This window comes from Elephas maximus, chromosome 1 (genome assembly GCF_024166365.1).
Source record: "Elephas maximus indicus isolate mEleMax1 chromosome 1, mEleMax1 primary haplotype, whole genome shotgun sequence".
NCBI lineage: Eukaryota > Metazoa > Chordata > Mammalia > Proboscidea > Elephantidae > Elephas > Elephas maximus.
In genome coordinates, this window is record NC_064819.1 from 184,498,567 (window position 1) to 184,519,477 (window position 20,911).

The 20,911-nt window shown below is 38.8% G+C and overlaps 1 protein-coding gene across 4 annotated transcripts in view; it reads right to left on the reverse strand.

The window, feature by feature from the left end:
• ROS1 (ROS proto-oncogene 1, receptor tyrosine kinase) overlaps positions 1 to 20,911 on the reverse strand; it is a 125,015-nt gene that overhangs the window by 27,622 nt on the left and 76,482 nt on the right. For all 4 annotated transcript variants that reach the window (XM_049899801.1, XM_049899800.1, XM_049899802.1 and 1 more), the window contains 8 exons: positions 18,462 to 18,630; positions 17,621 to 17,738; positions 13,905 to 14,095; positions 11,602 to 11,685; positions 8,260 to 8,395; positions 6,549 to 6,711; positions 4,599 to 4,663; positions 3,365 to 3,494 (listed from right to left, as the gene is read on the reverse strand). In XM_049899801.1, the coding sequence (XP_049755758.1) occupies positions 3,365 to 3,494; positions 4,599 to 4,663; positions 6,549 to 6,711; positions 8,260 to 8,395; positions 11,602 to 11,685; positions 13,905 to 14,095; positions 17,621 to 17,738; positions 18,462 to 18,630 (1,056 nt within the window). The remainder of the gene's footprint in view (positions 1 to 3,364; positions 3,495 to 4,598; positions 4,664 to 6,548; positions 6,712 to 8,259; positions 8,396 to 11,601; positions 11,686 to 13,904; positions 14,096 to 17,620; positions 17,739 to 18,461; positions 18,631 to 20,911) is intronic.

Here is a 20,911-nt window from a genome sequence, read left to right on the forward strand (position 1 = left end):
TGGCCTGAGCCTGAGTACCTGCTGAGTATCCTGACTGGTTCACTGGCTCCCGTGTGAATGGAACCCTGCTTTGCTCTTGGGAGAGCCTACTCTACTCATAAAGACATCCTCTTGGCCTAGAATCCTACTCCTGAACTTTGGTCTGGTGGCTAGCACTCTGTTCCCCACTGATAGATTTTCATAATGTTGCCAGCCTGCCTGCCTGCTTAGATCTCTATCACCTTCTTCTGATATCTCCTGGGGCAATACCTCTTGGGGCATCCCATCACCCTGTGTTTTCACATGCTGCCCTAGTATATCACCCGTTATCTCTTTCCAAACCCTGCAGACATATTAAACTTTTATCTGGGCTTACGCCTAATCGACATCTCTACAACTCAGTTGTTGTTGTTGTTAGGTGCCATCGAGTCCATTCCGACTCATAACGACCCTATGCACAACAGAACGAAACACTGCCCAGTCCTGAGCCATCCTTACAATCATTGTTATGCTAGACCTCATTGCTGCAGCCACTGTGTCAATCCACCTCGTTGAGGATCTTCCTCTTTTCCACTGACCCTGTACTCTGCCAAGCATGATGTCCTCCAGGGACTGATCCCTCCTGACAACATGTCCAAAGTATGTAAGACGCAACCTCGCTGTCCTTGCTTCTAAGGAGTATTCTGACTGTACTTTTTCTAAGACAGATTTGTTCGTTCTTTTGGCAGTCCACGGTATATTTAATAATCTTCACCAACACCACAATTCAGAGACGTCAATTCTTCTTCAGTCTTCCTTATTCATTGTCCAGCTTTCACATGCATATGATGTGATTGAAAATACCATGGCCTGGGTTAGTTGCACCTTAGTCTTCAAGGTGACATCTTTGCTCTTCAACACTTTAAAGAGGTCCTTTGCAGTAGATTTACCCAATGCAATGCGTCTTTTGGGAAGGTATAATTTCAGCTACTCTTCAATCTCCCACCTTGGTATATCCCAAGCAGAACACCTCTTCCATGAAGCCTTCCCAGGTCTCCTCAGTTGGAAATAATCTGTCCCTTTTCTTGCTTCAGCAGTATATTCTTTACTCAGTTCTGTTTGGCCCCATGTTCTACCTTAAATTTGTTATTTGTATATGATGATTTCCCCACCATCTGGTAAGATTCTTGAAACCTTCTGTTCCCTGCAGTACCTACTGTTACTGTCACACAATAAACACCCAGCGAAGATTGGTGAATTGAATTGTATCTGGAAGGTAGTATATTCACTACTATGCATTTGTATTATTTTGATAGTGTTACTACTTTTTTCTATCTTAATATTGTCGTAGAATGTCAAATCTAAAAATGTGATATTGAATCAAAAATTTTCTAAGGCTACTTTTGGCTTTGACGTTCTAGAACTAAAAATGAAGAGAAGATTGCATTCAATCCTTATGCATTCAACCCAACAAGAAAGTCTGGGAGCAGGAATAGGTGAGCCAGAAGAAGACATTCCACAAGAAAGGAAAGAAGGAGAAAAGAAAAGGCAAAGACACAGGAATGCAAGATGTTAATAGAAAAAACATATGTGGGGTGCTCTGAAACTATGCTTTCTGCACAGTTTTTCTGTAAATCTGAACTGCTCTAAAAAATAAAGTCTATGAGAAAGGAAGAAAGGAAAGAAGAAGGCAGGGAGGGAGGGTAGGAAGGAGGGAAGACAAAGGAAGAAGAAAGGAAAGAGAGAAGGAGGGAAGGAGGGAGGAAGAGAAGGAGGGAAGGAAGAAAGGACAAAAAGAGACAGAAAGAAAGAAGAAAGGGCAAAAAGCGACCCAACAAGAATGGGTAGGCAGAAATCCATTAATGTCAGAGAAATCTGCGTAGACCTCTTCCCCCATCTCTCTTCCTAGAGATTCCAAGCCACTGTAGGGAAAAAACGTGTGAGCTGCAACAGATGAGTGTGGGCAGAGAGCCTTGTGAGGTATATGAGAACTTTATTGAGGAGTTCAACTCATGGAGAGGGAAAGTGGAAACGGCTATTTTTTTTTTCAAATAACTTCTGTCAACTGTGTGAAATTGAACCCTCCTCTCCCTGTAGGTATTGAGCCTCAACCTCTATGACTTATTCTCATAATATTTCTGTCACTTGTTATTAGTACAGCCCCATTTTCCTTTGATAAAACTGTCTTAATTATTTTTAAAACAGAAATCACCAAACTCTTTCCCTCACCTAACTAGAGCAGTAATCCTGGCTGCTCAGAGCAGAGGTGCGGCAAGATCTGGCCTTGAAATATCTCCCAGTCCAACCCCTTTTTTCTTGGGATTTCCTTGCCCTCCTCCTTTCAAACTTTGAGAACCTCATGGGTTGTTGTTGTAGGGTAACCGTATATAATTTATTGTCCAAACCAGGTTACTTTAGAGAGTAAAAGGAATGACAAACATAGACTGGGACTGTCCCAGGCAAACCAGGGGTGTGTGGTCACCCCATTCATGAGACTCACTCTCTCCCACAACAATTAGCACATATGACAGGCCTGGCGTTGGTGGCGGAAGTGTATGTAGTTGTCCTCATTCAGACTGTTTCCCTCTGATGCTAGTTGCCTCTGCTGAGATGGTAGTCCCTACTTAGTTTTCTTAGAGTCTGGTACAACTTTAGTCACTGAGAAGCCCCTCAGAGAGGGAGCCACATGCACCAACCTCTTCTCTAGGTTGGGAATCCCATAGCTTTGCCTAGCTGTTGGCTTGATGGCCCAAAAGTTGCTGTCCTTCTTCCAACCTCTGGCTCTTTCATGGGAAGTAACAGGAATCCCTAGAGTCCACACCCATCCCCTTCAAGCACCACTAAAAAAAACTAGCATGGGCTATTCCAGCAGTTTCCTGGTCTTCAGAAATCTCTAGACCAGACATTGGCACCCCTCTCCAAGTTCAGTTATATACCCAGGCTTCTGTTTTAGCCAAGTTTTTAAAACCCAGCTCAACATGTCAACTGAGTAGGAACATACAAGTCCAGTACTCATGAAGAAATCAGGGCTGGAAGTATCAGTTGGGGACAGAAAGCATTTGGATTAAGTACAGGCGTATATGTTCCTTCTTCAAATCCACATGATCACTGTTCTCCAGAAGAACATGATTATGGCAGCCAGGACTTATTTTCCCATCAAACACCTAAAACAGGTTCAAATAACCAGAAAATGCCAGAAATATAAGTCGAGGGTTGTAATTGTCCTAATCCAACCCGAAAGAAATATAAGAATAATTTCCACAGAAGTCTTTTAAGGTTGGACCATCAGCCAAAACTGCCTACTTAATTTAAAGACTTTGAATTTTAGAGGCATAAAGGAGAAAATTAATAGGAAATTATAGGGTATTTGCATTACAAAACCAACACTGTGGAGCCCACTTCCTACCGTTGTCATCCGTGCTTTACGTAAATACGTGAGAAGGTCTCCTCCTTCCATCAGTTCCAGAATAATGTACCGAGGTTCGTTCAGGAGACAAACTCCAAGCTGCTTCAGAATGTTTGGGTGATTAAACTTGCTAAAAGGTGGAAAGAGACAGGCAGGGTCACATGGCAATGACCTATGTCCTAACAGAGCCTTTATGGAATAAAGCAATTCTTCACTTACGGTTTACTTGAAAAGTCCTGACTTTTTTTCTCAAATAAGTGAAAGCCTCATTTTCCAAACACTGAACTGGTCAGTGTGCTTGCCTTAAGGAGGGGATATGGCAACCCCTAGTGGCCAATACATATGGATAAAATAGGCTGATTTTTAGAAGAAATAACATTCATATTAAAAATCAAAGGTTTTGAAAAGAAAGTAATTTTGACTAACATCCTTCTTAAAAAAATATTTGAAAACGTTACATTTTTTGGTCCTCACAAGCATGAAATATCATCTTCTGCCTTCTAGAGAAGCAATTAAGACACATAGGTTTGACTAGACTGTTTTCTCAAGACATCAAGGCAATTAAACCCCAACCTTATAACTAGAACCCATAACCCGGGACCCCATTGGCCTTGGGTCTTCTCTTTAAGATGCTCTTGAAGAGTTTTCATGGTCATAAACTGACTGAAACCTTCAGACCCTAGAAATTTTCACCAAGATCATTGTACTTGACAACACTCTCCCTGCTCTTTCTACACATTTGGAAGAACACAGCATGTTTAAAGCTGAACAGCTTCAGAATTTACTTGCAAAGCACACTCCTTACTGGTGATAAAAGGAAGGAAGACCTTTCATCTAAGGACTGTCTACACCAAGGCTCAGAAGACGAGCTACTATAGAATAGTATAGAATACTTGCTACACCCAGGGATGAGGACTAGAAGGCAGGAGGGGACAGGAAAGCTGGTAATAGGAAACCCAAGGTCAAGAAAGGAGTCTGTTGACATGTCGTGGGTTTGTTAACCAATCTCATAAAACAATATGTGTATATGTGTACTAACTGTCTAATGAGAAGCTAGTTTGTCCTGTAAACCTTCATCTAAAATACAATAAAAAAAAAAAAAAGAATACTTGTTGCTACAGATGCATTTCCATTTAAGCTTTTTGGCTTTGTTTTGGGCATGATCTGGTCATTTTGAATGTTAAAAGCTTCCCACCCATACCAAGGGAAACTGATTTCATAATTACCCAAATACCTCATCAGATGTGCCTCCTTCAAGAATTCAATTTTCTCCTGGTCAGTGGAACCTTTCTTTAAAGTCTGTGCAACATAAAAAAAAGCAAGATATCAGTATAGTAGACATTTCTGTGAACTCAGTGGGTTAATGTAGGCAATCTTTGGTTTGGTAATATCTACCCTGAAAGCTAGAGATAGATAATGCATGTTCTTTTGCTCTGTAAACCTACCCAAATATTAATCTCCTCTTTTTGCTATAGGAGTCGCTGAGTGGTGCAAATGGTTAAGTGTTCAACTACTAGGCGAAAGCTTGGTGGTTTGAACCCACCCAGAGGCACTTTGGAAGACAGGCCTAGCAATCTGTTTCCAAAAGGTCATAGCCTTGAGAACCCTACTGTGCACACATGGGGTTGTCATGACTCAGTGGTAACTAACAACATTATTGCTATTGCTCACATAGGAAAATCTGCTAGGTAAAATATTCATATTTACACAAAGCACCACAAAAATGTAGAAATTTTTAAAAGAGACCAAATTTGGTTTCTAGACCAATTTCTTAATTTTCAAAATTTTCTACTTATTATCTGTTTTCTCCCAATCATATCCCAATTTATTTCTTAGAGGCAAGGTACCCAGTCCCACGCAATCGATCTCAACTAATCACGAAAATCCTGATCTGAAATTTTCCAGCCTCCCTTGCAAATCAGAATGTCCATATGACTCAATTCCGGTCAATGAGATGTAAGGGGAAAACAGCTGAAAGGAACAGAAGCTTATGGAACACTATTGCTTTACTGAACAGATACATCTAGCATCATCTTCCCCCTTCTCCATGTCCTAAATGCAAATGTGATGCCTGTGCCTTGGCAGCCATCTTGGGACCATAAAACAACAAGTACGTGCAAAAATGAAGAGAATTACAGAGTTGCTGGCCCTGATCCAACACACTACTGTGCCAAAGCCAGCAATCATCTTGTTATATAAAAAGTAAACACTTGTTTAAGCCAGTTGAGGTTGGAGTAGCCAAAAGGATTCTTGACTGATATTTGGGATAACCCAATTCCCTAATTATTTAAAGGACTTTTAAATGATATCGTTTGGAAGTGGAGAGAATTGCCAACATTTCTAGCTGAATAGCCCACCCTCAGAAGCAATAGATCCCTAACAAGTAGTGATCAGGGTATTGCTCAATTATGTAAAAGGTTCACCATCGCTCTAGCAAAAGAAAGTTTTACAAAAATATGACAATATATCCCATGCTTCCTAAAAACTTTATTAAATATATCATGCTTAATAATTGTTTAGGACAGGGGTCAGCAAATTATGGCCTATGGGCTAAACCCAGCCTGTCACCTATTTTTGTACAACCTGTGAGCTGAGAATTGTTTTTGCTTTTTAAATAGCTGAAAATAATAATAATATTCCATAACAGATGAAAGTTACATGAAATTCAAATTTCAGTGTCGATAAATAAAGTTTTATTGGAACACAGTCACACTCATTCATTTACATATTGTCTATGGCTGTTTTTGCACTACAATGACATAGTTGAATAGTTGTGACAGAGATCATATGGCCAGCAATCCTAAAATATTTATTATCTATTCCTTTAAGAAAAAGTTTGCCTGAATCCTGGTGTAATAGCTTGAGAACGTGTCTAATAACCCCAGTTTTCTTACAGCATGTTTGAAGGGAAAAAACTGTATGCCAGGTATCAGCTAATTTGTAGACTTAGAGGTAATATAAACTCTTAAGAAGATTTTCATATGGATTACAGAATCTATGTACGAAATAGAAAAAGAAAAATATATATATACACATATGATTTCTGTAGCCATAGGTAGCCTTCTATATTCTACAAGTTCTCTCTTCAACTGGGATCACTCGTCTCTTATTATACTTGTATCCATGTAAATCCAGCTACTATATGCTGATGTGACATTTCAAGGAGTTCAAACATCTACCTCACCTTTACTGCCACTTTGGTTTCTCCACTTCCAGCTCCTAAGATATCTACCGCTGTCCCTTCATACACTTCTCCAAAGGCTCCACTTCCCAACAGGAGACGCAGACTTAGTTTTTCCCGAGGAAAGGCAGGAAGACTTTCAATCTCATCTTGGGTCGGAAGAGTACTGTAAAATGACAATATTTTTGTTCTGCCAAAATACATATGGCTTACAAGTTTGTGCTGGTGTTGGTGTTTGAGAGAGAACAGTGTAAGAAAGAAAAGAGAATCGCACAGACTTGCAACAGTGTAGTGCTTTCTGTTTGATATAGTGACATGGAATTGGCATCGGTATTTCTTCCCTATTCTGCTACCTTTTACTCAGAACATGTCACTTCGCTTCTAGGCACAATCATTTTGATAGGAGCATGCATGATTTTCACTGTAGCTTGTTCTGTTAAAATTTACCCATTGCCATTGAGTTGATTCTGTGACCCTACAGAACAGAGTAGAACTGCCCCCATAGGGTTTCCAAGGCTATAATTTTTACGGAAGCAGACTGCCACATCTTTCTTCCATGGAGTGACTGGCAGATTCAAACTGTTGACCTTTTGGTTATCAGCCCAGCGTTTAATCACTGTGCCACCAGGGCTTTGTTGAAGTTACTAGTTATTAATGTTTTCAGGTTTTTAATTTATGTAAACAGCTAAGGTAAATTAGTATCTATTTTAAGAGCACAGCTGCTAACCAAAAGGTCTGCAGTTCAGATCCACCAGCCACTCCTTGGAAACTCTATTGGGCAATTCTACTCTGTCCTCTAGGGTCACTATGAGTAGGAATCAACTCAGCGGCAACGGATTATAGTCTTTTAGCAATAAAAGCATCTGGGTTCATGAGCTAAAAAGGCTTTCACCTTAACTTTTTCACCCACTTCATCTCTTAGGTAAAACAAGATTATCATGACCACAAAAAAATCAACTCCATCTCTGTCAGGTGAACTTCAGAAAATTAAGCTCCTCATCTGGAATATTATGAGGAAAAAAATGCATCTCCATTAAAAATGCTTTGCATTTTTAATAGAGGATGTCAAATGCCAGATACGCTGAGTATTTTCTCAAGGAAAAGTCACCTCTACATGGCTGTGTCTACTTCAAAACCTTTGCTTTTGTCTGGAATTATAATTTCTAGAAGCAAGGTCTACCTCTATAAAATTCCATTTTGCATAGACCATAATATAGTGTCTTGGCCAAAGAGACACTTAAATATTTTCTTTAATTTTGATGACAACAGAAGTTCAAAACTCATCTTATAGTGGATTAGTGAGCAATCACCATACAACTTCTAAAAAAGGAATAAGATTGACTTGATGGCATAATGGCACGTGTAGGAGACCCTTGAAATTTCTCTTTTCTTAAATGCAGCCTCCAGTTGGACAGACCATGTTACCATCTATTCTCTTCTATTTAGGATTACCTCTCTGCTTCATTTACTTTTGAGCCAAATTATAAAGCACTGGAAAACAGAGTGATTTTTGTTTCCCTTAGGATAGGATAACCATGTAATTTGTTATCTATACCAGGTCACATGTGAGAGTGGAAGGGTATGTTATTAATAATTGTGCCAGAGTAATGGGCATAACCCACGGCAGTCCTGGGAGAAGCAGATGCATGGACACTCTTGGTATAGTAGTCCATCCACTGCCTAGGTGTTGGGTAAGGATGCCTAGGTTACATACTGTATCGCATAGCAGGCATTAGCCAGTCCTACTCCAGCTGCTACACCTCGCAGTTCAGCCAACTCTTTGTCTTCGTTGATGAGAACTGTCAGGCCTTCCTTGGAAGATTTTTGATTCTTTAATCTTGTATGCCAGACTATAAAGAAAAAAAATGACATAATTCACAAGATAAAACTCTGCTTGCTTTTTTTCCTAGAAAATACAAACAATATTTTTAAATGTTTGTATATAAGAACACTATTGGTAGAATAACAGGATTTTATTGAAAAGCATGCACATAATTGAAAAACTAATTAAATCTAGGTTAAAAAGTCACATAAAAACACATAACTTACACCACATTGCATTCACCTTACTTCTCACAGTAGAGTTTAATACTTATTTACTGCTGTTATAAACAAGTTAAAGTGCCATATTAATTTACTTCTCAAAATCACCGATAAACTAGATTTAAAATAAACCAGAACAAATTTGCATAATAATCATTAGTGAACCAAATCCATTTCTGAGTCCAGACATGTCCTGGTTATACTTCCCAGCAGAAGTGAGGAAATGTTTCCAGTATAACAGCAAATTAAAAAAAAAAAAAACAGGTACAAGAGTATATACCCATTCTTGTTCACATTCATATATACATTCTCAAATACATAGAAAAATTATTGAAATTAAACCCATCAAGTGTTAGACGTGGTCCTCCCTAGTTGTGGGATCATGGGTGATTTTTATTGGCTTTTTTTTTTTTCCCAGTGAACAGATATTATTTTTACAATCATTAAAAAGTATTATTTTTTAAAGATTAAAATATACTCATAGCAATAAGATCACCCATCTATACTAGAATATTGGATCAGAAATTGGAAAGAGGGAGAATGATTTGGGAGATGATCGTTAAACTTGAGCTTTATTTCATTGTAGCTTCTCTACCCAACAGGTTAGAGTTTTATTCAAGTGAAATGCCATTTGAGAGGTGCAAAGGGAAAAAAAAAGTCTTAAGCCCCTTTGTTAATGCCATTTTCCAAACCTGAATTGTTCTTACATCCCTCTTCATTTTTGAAAGCCCACCTTCAGCCCAGCATCCTCAGTGATGTCTCCCAAGACCACTTGCAAACTCTGCTGATCTCTCGTCTCTGAGCTTATGTGACTAAATATGCCTCTCAGCACTTTTCCTATGTCCTGTCTTGTACATTTCACGTACTATAGCCTTTTCTTATTATTTAACACATATTTTGCCATGTATCTGTTCACGCAGGTATGTCTCACATTCCTCGTTAAATGGCAAGACCCTTGAGGTGAGCAGTTGTATTTTACTGCTTTATATTTCTCTCTACTCTCAGCATAAAACTAATGTTGTATTAGATATGACCACTCACCAAAGCGAAGGCTGTCGATGCTTATTTTTAAACCCTTGTTTCAATTTATATTTATAAGTATGGCTGTTGAGAGCCATCAGCACAATGCAAATTTTAAAATAATGGACACTTTCTATTATTTTAACAACTGAATCTTGTCTCATGCATTTGCACACTTCTACTAGTAAAATAACATGCACTGCTATTAAAAGCAAAGGACTGAATTAGCTTAGCTATACTCAAAAATCCAAGTTCCAAGCAGAGGAAAGACCTTCAAGTCCTGAGAAAGTCGGATATCCATCCATAGGATGTCCTGGAAGCACAATAAGTTGTCTGAAATTGTTTGATATTCATCCACTACAGTTATGAGTTCAAACAATGGTGATGAACAAGTAGTCAAGCAAAGGTCGGATGAAGGATTCTTCACGTAACACTCCTTGCCAGTAGGAAAGCAGACGAGCAGGCAAGCCTATATGCCAACTGCCAAATATACCACAGTCATATGCGTAATTCTGGAGGGCTGGCTTAGTGGCACAAACATCAGCTGTGCGATACTTAGACTCTCTGGAACCACAGGTTAAAATCTTGGCAGGGTCAGTTGAAATTTTTAGCTTTCCAAGTTAGCTGAGGGAGTTTCACGTATTATCTCGGTGGAATCTTTGAAAAGAAATCTCAAATCAAGTTTCAACATGCTCTCTAAGAGCTTATGATTCCAATTAGCTTGAGGGAATAATAAATTAGATTGAGCACACTTGGTAAAAAATTGGCTTTCTTTATCCTAAGAGAGTTCAACTTTATGTTTATAATTTCCCCTTGTAACTTTCCTTTATTCATGAACAAAATTAGCCACAATTTTCTGAACATGTGCTTAAGTGTTCTTTTCTGACCAGTGTCACACCTTTCTTGTAATGCTTCAGTGTGTCAGGGATTCTTAACATTCATGATAGATGCTGTTGTTGGGTGCCTTCGAGCCAATTCCAACTCACAGTGACCCCGAGTGACAGAGTAGAGCTGCCCCATGGTGTTTTCTTGGTTGTGATCTTTATGGAAGCAGATCACCAGGCCTTTCTCCTGGGAGCCACCGAGCGCGTTCGAACTATCAACCTCTCAGTCAGCAGCTGCGCATTTAATCATTGCACCACCAGGGCTCCTTTAGCAATAGATAGGGTAACCATATATCATCTAAACCAGGACATTTTGAGGATTGAAAGAAAGAGCTACCGATAAGTATGGCAACACAACAGGCATGAACCAGGATGTATGGCCACCCTGTAGGTCCAATATTTTTAGAGTTGTTACTGCATTTTCTCATCATTAAACTAAATCTCTCAAAAAAAAAAGAAGCTTTTAAGACCACCACTAGGTATAATAAGTGGTGAAAAAGAGGTAGATTTCTGTCCACCTAACTCAATTCTTCTACTTTGCTACTCATTTATAATAAGCAGGGATTTGAAGTAAGAAGGTCAGATGTCTAAAAGCAAGAGTGGATTCTGAAAGCCAGAAATGGACCTTCTACAAAAGAGGCCCTGCTGATTCCAAACCCAGGCTGTCTGCCTTAAGACCAAAACTCTCCTGACCCATGGTTTTCACTGGCCTCCCATTAATCCTTCACATTTTTTTTTGTACCCAGGGTTATTTTTCTTTTATTTGTCTCAAACTATAAGCCACAAAACACTTGTTATGTAGCCAATCAGAAATAAATACTCTTAAGATAAAGCTAAAGTTGGTGGCCCTGTAACTGGTTTTATCTAAAGTATACCATAAAGTGTAAATACAGATTTATTTTTCATAAAGTAATCTCTAAATCAGAGAAAAATTCACAGAAGTTAGTGGTTGAGAAAACACAGTCCACAGCAACATTGTGAATTTTATGAACTTCACTTACTTAATCAAATCATGTTTAATGTGGGAGATTCGATAAACTTAGAGATAAGTCAATCAGTATGATCATGTAGTTTATTACCTACTTTAAAAAAAAATCTATTATACTTACCAAAGGACAATGGGATGGTAAGAATCAGAAATATTCCAACTGTAATAGCAAGTATGAAGCTTGTTTCTGGTAGCCAAAGAGCATCTAATGAAATAAATTAGAAAAAATTAATTCCCAGAATAAAGCTAGATAGTCCAATTTTACCTGGTGTACCCATATATGGTATGCCAGAGCTAACTCCAACTAGATTTTTACAAACCAGCCGCTTAGCTGTTGGTAGACTGAAATCAGCCGTAGTGAGAGCATTTATACCAGGGGAAACTGAAATCAGGCCTTCTTCTCCCCCGCCCCCAGAGTGTTTTTTGTTATTGTTGTTTTTCTGCATCCAGTATACCATTGGACTATACTAATCCAATCTTCTACTTTAAAGTGACGGAGGAAATATGTACAATATTTTTAATGAATTTGGAATGAAGATGTCTCAGTGATCATATATTATATAAAAATACATTATATAAAAATATAGCTGGGATTATTATTTATTCTATAATATCTTTATACATATTTAATTCCATGTGTATTAAACTGGAGGATATAAACCTGAAAACATGGTACCTTGTTTTAAGTAGTTTCAGTCAGGTAGAGGAACAAATATGTAGACAAGGGCTTGGCAAACTGCAGCCCAGTGGGCCAAATCTGGTCACGGCCTGATTTTGTACCACCCATGAGCTAAGAATGATTCTTACATGTTTAAAGTGTTATAAAGACGAAGAAAAAGAAGATGCTACAGAGACTGTATGTAGCCCACAAATCCTAAAATACTTACAGTTTGGCCCTTTTTAATAAAATTTAAGAATAATATAAGTTTTATATCAAATAATTGGCTGTGTGTGCATAAAATGCTATTATTCATTTTGCCTAAACACACTGCGTTTATTTAAGCTAAGTCTTGAAGGAGAAGAATCTCAATTGTCAGAAAGTGAAGGGAAGGAAATTCCAGCCAAGGAGCCCCTGTTAGGTGGTAACCCAGTGCCATCCCTGTATTTTAGGATGAGGAAAATACAGGGCCAAAGATCTAGTATCATAAAAGCTTTTAACCAGTCTCATATGGCTGCAGCATACAGAGGATAAATACTGGAAAAGATGAACCATAGTGGGGGCAAATCATAGAGGGCCTTAAATGCCACTTGAAAGTTGGTATTTGGTTCTCAAGGCAGTGAATGGAGAGCCATGTCAGATAATTCGAAGGGGGGCTAAGCGGTCCAGTTTGTACTTCAGCTAGATTAACTGGCAGTATAGGGTCGCTATGAGCCGGAATCGACTTGACGGCACTGGGTTTGGTTTTTTGTTTTTTTGGGTTTTAGTGTGGCTAGAGCCCAAGCGCAGGTGAGAAATGATAGCTTAAGTTAGGAAAGCCAAGTGGAAAGATGGAGATAGAAGCTTATCTGAGAAAAACTGAAATGGTAAAATCAACAAAACTGGCTGACCAGGTAGAGGGAAAAATCAAATATGGCACTGAAATTTCTAGCTTATGTGACTAGAAAGATGATGTATCATAAACTAAAATGAGATACACAATGGAAGAGCTGTTGCTGAGTTGGCCCCGACTCATGGCTACCCCAGGAACAAAACACTGCTCAGGCATCTTAATCTGGAAGCTCTGTTCAGCATCAAAGCAAAATGCAAGCTTCTACTGACAGACAGGTCGTGGCTGCACATCAGGTGCTTTGGCCAGGATCAACCCCATCTCCTGCTTGGAAGGAGAGAGTTCTACCACTAAACCACCGACGCCTAGATCTGGGGAAAGAGACAAAGTATAGTTTTAGGTCTATTGTATATAAGGTGATAGCATCAGGGAAAGGATAGAGTAAGACTAGATAATGGACAGCCTTGGAAGCCTATTTAGGAGCATGGACTTTATGTGCAAGGCATTTTGGAGTAAGGAACCCTGGTGACACAGTGGTTAAAACACTCAGCTACTAACTGTAAGGTTGGCGGTTTGAACCCACAGCCACTCAGTGGGCGAAAGATGTGGCAGTCTTGTTCAGTAAAGATTTACAGCCTTGGAAACCCTATGGGGTAGCTCTACTCTGTCCTGTAGAGCTGTTATGAGTTGGAATTGACTAAATGGCAATGGGCAGGGTTTTGTTGGGTAGCATTTTAGAGTAGTTGACTAGTATTGAGGAAAAAAATGACATAATATGACGTTTTAGGAAGATTACATCAGATGAAGTAAATAATTCAATAGTGTGGATGATAAGCTATATGGTCTCCCTATCTACTGCTAATGTTAAGAATGCATCAGTCTTTGTCACTGAGCCTTTGTGTATTAAGTTAGTGTGTAGATAGATATGGTAACATACCTCCAACTAATATAATATTCTCACTGATTCCACTATATTCACCAATCCCCAGATTATTTGCAGCTACTACTCTAAACTGAAATGTTCCTTTCAGGTTTTTGGAATTCCATGTGCAAATGCTATTGCAGGATCCATTAAATGCCACCTCCCACTTTAAATTCTGGTTCTGTGAATCATTTGAAGTGCTCTTTCTGCAAAAGAAACAGTAAAATAGCAAATATAAAAAATCCACAGGGCAATATGTTTGTTATTTCAGATGCTCATATACCGTGTTAGTAAGAGAACTCTGGAGATTCTCCTGTTGCACACTTTACCCTGGATCCCATTCCACTCACACAGTTGGGCTACAGAACACAGCATGGTCTTACAAAGTCATGCCAGCAGTGCATGGGGCCCACCAACTCAGCCCACCAGGAAAATAATGAGTAATCAATGGCCAAGAGAAAGCCAAAGGTCATTTTCCTACTATTGGAATCTGTACATTTTCTTCAAAATTCCAAATTCACAAGACAATTATCCCACAATTTTTAACCAGGAGGTTTCCATTTTTCTTAATTCTCAGTCACTCATGCCATAACTGGATAAAATATAGAATATAAAATTGGTAGGGAAGAGGTAATATTTCAGCTCCCGAAACTATCTTGATATCTCAGATTGCAAGGATCAGTGTTTCCTTTTTACCCTGGCGGTGTAGTGGTTAAGAGCTACAGCTGCTAACCAAAAGGTTGGCAGTTCGAATCCACCAGGCTCTCCTTGGAACCTCTATGGGGCAGTACTCTGCCATCCTGCAGGGTCACTAGGAGCCAGAATCGACTCAACAGCAACGGGTTTGGAATTAGCCATTGAAAAAGAGAAAGAAGAACTCTGATATGGGTTGAGCGTCTTTTGTTTATAACACACTGTACTGGTGCTTTTCACATGTTGTTTGACTTAATTGAATCTTCACAACAACCTAAAGAGATAGGTATCATCATCTCCAATTTACGGATGAGGAAACTTAAATTCAAAAAAAAGGAATAGAGCTAGGTTTAAACATGATCTGTCCAGCTCCCAAGTAAATGAACTTTACAGTAGCATTACCGCCGCACCCTCAGCAAGTACACAGGAACTAAGCAGAGTCCTGACTAAAGTTCGGATTTTGAGATACTGAAAGTATAATAGTTCATTCCATTTTCCCATAGTCTATGTCCTGGCAGTGGAGCCCTTGGGCAATGAGTATGCAAAGTATTTAGATGGAGCTGTGCACTTAAGGTGTTACTTATGGGGAAAACAGCAGCCAAAGGGGAGCCTAGCAACAACCGTGGTGTGACCTGGGTGGTGAACACAATTACAGTCACAGACCACCAAGACGGGTCTGTAGTTCAGGAAGTACAGCTGATCCTTATTATTAGCAGATTCTGTATTTGTGAATTTGTATACTTGCTTAAATTTATCTGTAACATCAAAATCAAAACTCACGGTGCTTTTGCAGTCAGTAATTCACATGTAAGCACCAAACCAAAAGCCAAACCCCGTGCCATCGAGTTGATTCCGACTCATAGTGACCCTATAGGACAGAGTAGAACTGCCCCAGAGAGTTTCCGAGGAGTGCCTGGCGGATCTGAACTGCCAACCGTTTGGTTAGCAGCCCAGGCACTTAACTACTACGCCACCAGGGTTTCCCATGTAAGCACAGAAAGGCAAAAAATTTGAGTCATCCAGTGTGCACATTCTCATCTGAGGTGGAGCAAGGCAATGTTTTCCCTTCTTATTTCAGCTCTTATACTGTATGTTGGGAGAAAGGTCTGCCTTCGTGTCTCCCATTGAGGTGGCTAAAGCAGAGGCTATGGGACCAGAACATTCTCTGGTAAGGAGTCTGGGAACTGGGTCTGTCTCTCTCTCCCAGTTTCTCCTCCTTATTAGGAAAGGCTCTCTCCTTGTTCTGGGCACACAGTAACCTTCTCTGTCCTGCTCATGTGTGGGCACCTATGGCACCTGGCCAACCCCACTTCCGTATCTGTTCCTAGTGGGGAATGAACAGAACCTATCAACTGTGGCACAAGAGGTGTGCGTGCACATCTGCCTTGCACCTGCCGTGGAAGGTGACTTGCTGGCCATGGGTGAGCAATGCCGACAATTAAAGCTGACCTTGCTCTGTGTCTTTTCTGTCTGAGTAAACCATTATTCTACTGGTTAAGAGCTCAGCTGCTAACCAAAATGTTGGCAGTTCAAATCCACCCACTGCTCTTTGGAAACCCAATGGGGCAGTTCTACTCTGCCCTATAGGGCCACTATGAGTCAGAATCAACTTAACAGCAGTGGGTTGTTTTTTGTTAAGTGTAAATTGTGTCTTTTTGTTGGCACCCTTAGGCCTTGGCTTGACACTGTAAACAAAATTCCTTTTCTAGATCTATTTGGTAGTACTTTTTTTCTCATTTTTGTAGGTTTTTTTGGATCATTTTGCTGTATGAAATGGCTCCCAAGTGTGCTGCTAAAGTACTGTCTAGTGTTGCCAAGCACAAGAAGGTTGCCATACGCCTTATGGAGAAAATAAGTATTTTAAATAAGTTCCATTCAGGCATGACTTAGAGTGCTTTTGGACATGAGTTCAATGTTAAAGAATCAATGTTAAATATTAAATAAGATGTCTAAAGAGAAACATGGAAAACAAGATGATGTACTGATAGGCTGATGAAAATGTTGTGACCAGAGGCTTACAGGAACCTAACCCTGTATTCCTTCTAGGAGCAACAGTTCAGTGTTCACTAATTCAGTGTTCACAGTGACTTACAGAACATAGCTACCACGAATAATAAGAATCAACTGTATTTCACTCTATACAAAGAATAGTAACAGAAATTGCAAGAAGGTTTCAATTAGAAATAAGGAGGAGGTAATTCTCTAACATGAGCAGGACATTTTTTTAAGGTTATAGGAATGCCGGAGCAAGATGAAGCAAAAATAGACATAAAGCTCAAGTTGCCAGGACTATAATTATGGAAGTGACTTTTGTCCTTGGAACTTCTTAAAAGACGGCTTCATAGTCCCGTGAGGGGAGTGTCTTTGGAATTTGGAATTCTCCCTTCAAGTTGGCATGAAATCAGTCCATCTGAGCCAGTACAGTTCACTGAGCTCCCCACACTGGCCCAACCTGAGGTTGCATGCGTTCATCAGTTGTAGGCTTTTCATCAACAGCACATTTTTAGTAACTGGGAATGCACCACACACTGTGTATAGAGAACCCTATGCCACCTACACACTTTAGACTATTTCAGACCTTGATCTATTTTTACATTCTGAAAAATACCTAGCTCATTACTAGTTCTCACTAAACATTATTCATCTTGCTAAAACAAATTATCATCAGAAAATTACATCCATACCATCATCTAACATTAAACATCAGCTTAGCTTCTTGAACACAGTAGATGTTAAGGACTAGTTGCATGAGCGAGTGATTGAATGGCTGAATAATCTCCACAAAGTTTTGATGACTAACTACTGCAGTTTTCTGAGAAGAATGATGTGATCTGACTAAGAGTATCAAGGCTGACCTCTAGGAATTGAGCAAAGAATGTAATCATGTACTCAAGGTTCTTAAACTAAAGATCCTTTATATTTATTTATAAATACACTTTCATAAGTATTGGTAATTTTAACCTAATAATACCTTATAATAATACCTTACTGCTTAGCACTTTGTAGCTTACAAAGCACTTTTGCAAACACGGACATACCTGAGCTCAAGGATATAGTACATAAGTCTGCTTCCATTATCTTCAGCTTTTTCCCACTGTATTGAATTTTTACTCCCTTCTAACAATTTTGGAATGCCTGGTTTACTTGGGACTCCAGCTTTAGGAACAAAAGGAAATATTGATTGATATTTTAGAAGTATAAAATATTTTACATCTTTCTATAGAGTATGTCTACTAAAAAGACAAAGGAAAGCCAAAAACATTAAAAGAAACATCCAGAAATATTCTCATATGAGTACATATTTTTAATGGAGTATCTACAATTTTTAGTAGTGATAGATCAGGGGGACTACTGATAGGATGAATAAGGTATCTAGCTTAACACAAAATAAGTGAAAATACAAATAAAGGAAGCTATTATAAGTTTTCATTTTCCCTTGATTTTTCTAGGGATCAACTTGGAGGTATTATATACTTTTCAGATTATTAGTTAATTTAATGTACTTTTCAGATTTTTAGTATCTACAATATAGTAGTCACTAAGGAAATTTTTTTTTTTAAGGAAATACGTAACACTCAGTAACACTATTTTCATTCTACTCTCACTGCAAAATGTCCTGGCAAGATAGGAAGTCAGGATACTGAAAGAAGAAAAAAGTTTGCCCAGTTCAAAATTCTGCAAGACGAGTTTGGTATTATCCCATTAGAAGGCACTACCTATAAAGACTTCCAATTCTTTCCAATTTCTTCACTGAAACTCTAGAAACAGTAATTTTAAGTACTCTTATTAAAATTTCAACTTCTAGGCTTGGTGAAATAAATGATAAGAAAAGAAACTTCTAGGTACAGTTTTCTGAGTGCTGAGTATGCTAGTATTCACCTTTTGTCTTAAAGCTTTCTGGGAGTGAGGTGCTGTTTTCTCCTGTTATATAAACCACCACTACTCGGACATTATAGGAAGTATAAGGTTGTAGACCTGTGATGTCGCAGACATACGCAGGACCTTGGCTACATGAAGCTTTCACATGGCAAAACTCGTTGTATTTCCACTAGAAAAAAAAGGCTCAATCAACATTTTTGTTTCCTTAAGAAAATTTTCTTAAGCATAGAAATTTACAAGCCAACAGCATATCATTAAAATTTAAATAAAATTTATATTTTATTAAAAAATAAGAGCTCCCTTTTGAATGTTTGATCCCTAATATTATCCCCGCCACCTACCACCATTTTGTTTCTTATGTCGCGGTATCACTGACTTCAGTGACAGTTCTTAAGGTAAGTCCAAGGTGGGACATGTGCCTTTGACTATCTCTCATGCAGAAGTTTCAGAACTGTGATTTCTTGTTATCCCCAGTTGGAGACACCCACATTAAATCAGAGTGTCTACAAATGCAAATTCTCAGCTGAGGGACCTTGATAGATCAGAACACTGATACCTTCAACTCTAATTTGCTAATTTCAAAACAATAACATTTTTACATGGCCTGATTAAGTCCACAGTGAATTACAAACTAAAAACACTTAGTTTTTCCTTCCAGCATCCTCTTCAGACATGTGGCCAGCATTTCTTTTTTATACATAGGATTCCTGGGTCTCTAAAAGAAGAAAATTTTTCCCACCATCAGTCAGCTACCAAGTAGCAAGGTTAAAAGTTAAATATAAGATATCTTACTTTCATTCCATTTTAGACTATTGGGTCTCTAATTCCAACTCTCTTAATCTTTTTTCTTTGTGTTATTTCTAAAAGTCTTTTTATTTGGATCCTTAATATCATTATTTGAAAATGGTAGGGTTTTTTTCACTTAATACGTAAATAGTTGTTGTTAGGTGTCATTGAGTTGGTTCCGACGACTCATAGGGACCCTATGTACAACAGAATGAAACACTGCCAGGTCCTGTGCTATTCTCACAATCGTTGCTATATTTGAACCCATTGTTGCAGCCACTGTATCAATTCATCTCGTTGAGGGTCTTCCTTTTTTTGGCTGACTCTCTACCTTACCAAGCATAATGTCCTTCTCCAGGGACTGGTTCCTCCTGATAACATGTCCAAAGAACATGAGACGAAGTCTCACCATCCTCAATTCTAAGGAGCATTTGGCCTGTACTTCTTTCAAGACAGATTTGTTCATTCTTCTGGCAGTCCATTGTCTATTCAATATTCTTTGACAACACCATAATTCAAAGGCATCAATTCTTCTTTGGTCTTCCTTATTCATTGTCTGGCTCTCACATGCATATGAGGTGAATGAAAAAATCATAGCTTAGGTCAGGTGCACCTTACTCCTCAAAATGACATCCTTGCTTTTTAACACTTCAAAGAGGTTTTTGCAGCAGATTTAACCAGTGCGATACGTCGTTTGATTTCTTTCTGCTGCTATGATGGGCATTGATTGTGGATCCAAGTAAAATGAAATATACAAATAGGAAGGATAAAAGATGTGACGTTTTGTTAAGGGTTTTTGATGTGTTTTCTGTAGCAGAGTTTCCTTAGAAGGTCAGTTTCCATAAATAAACTTTACATCTCCTTTTTCATTTAGCACTCATCAAGGTCAAGGCATTTCATTAGGAGGACACTTTATATTGGTTTTCTAGTCAACTAGGAATGATTCCCTATAGCACTTTCAGGAAGCAGATTGCCATGTTACAAAAAGAAAGGGAAAAAAGGAGTGGAAGGAATGAAAAAGAAAAAAATAGAAATGCCAGTGTCAGAGATGTTGCTTACATTAAACTGATAAATGTATCACTCTCACTGAGACATACGGTGAATGAAACAGATGTGCTGAACCCATAGTATTTAGTCTGAACCTTGAGAGAAAAACAGAAAGGAAGGATAAGAGATAAGAGAGAGACACAGAGAGAGAGATTGATTGATTTAGGCCTGGCTCAAAATTTTTAACTGTTTTTGACCCTCCCCTTGGTTATCTAATGTAAAAATTACCATAAGTGAATAGTCTAAGTTTCCCAACATTCCAAACCACCCAGAAAGTATGCAGCTCCTTGAAATGTCAGGGAGATGTTTGACCAAGAGTTTTGAGGAAAAGGAGCAGTGGTGGCTGCTGGAAAACTGTGGAGTATTGGCTGCATTACAGCGATGAACGTTCTGGGCAGACCACCAACTTGGAGAGGTGCCTCAGGCTATCCCAGTAAATCACAAGGGAGTCAGACCTTCCATTTGTCGGATGCTAACAAGTGCAGGGTTGAAGGCTACCACAGAGGGATTTTCAAATTATTTCAATAATTTTCAAATTATTTCAAAGGCTGTCGTGTCTCAGAGACTGGAACTTCAGAAATGTTTCTCTCTGGTAGGGACTACCCTGGACAACTGAA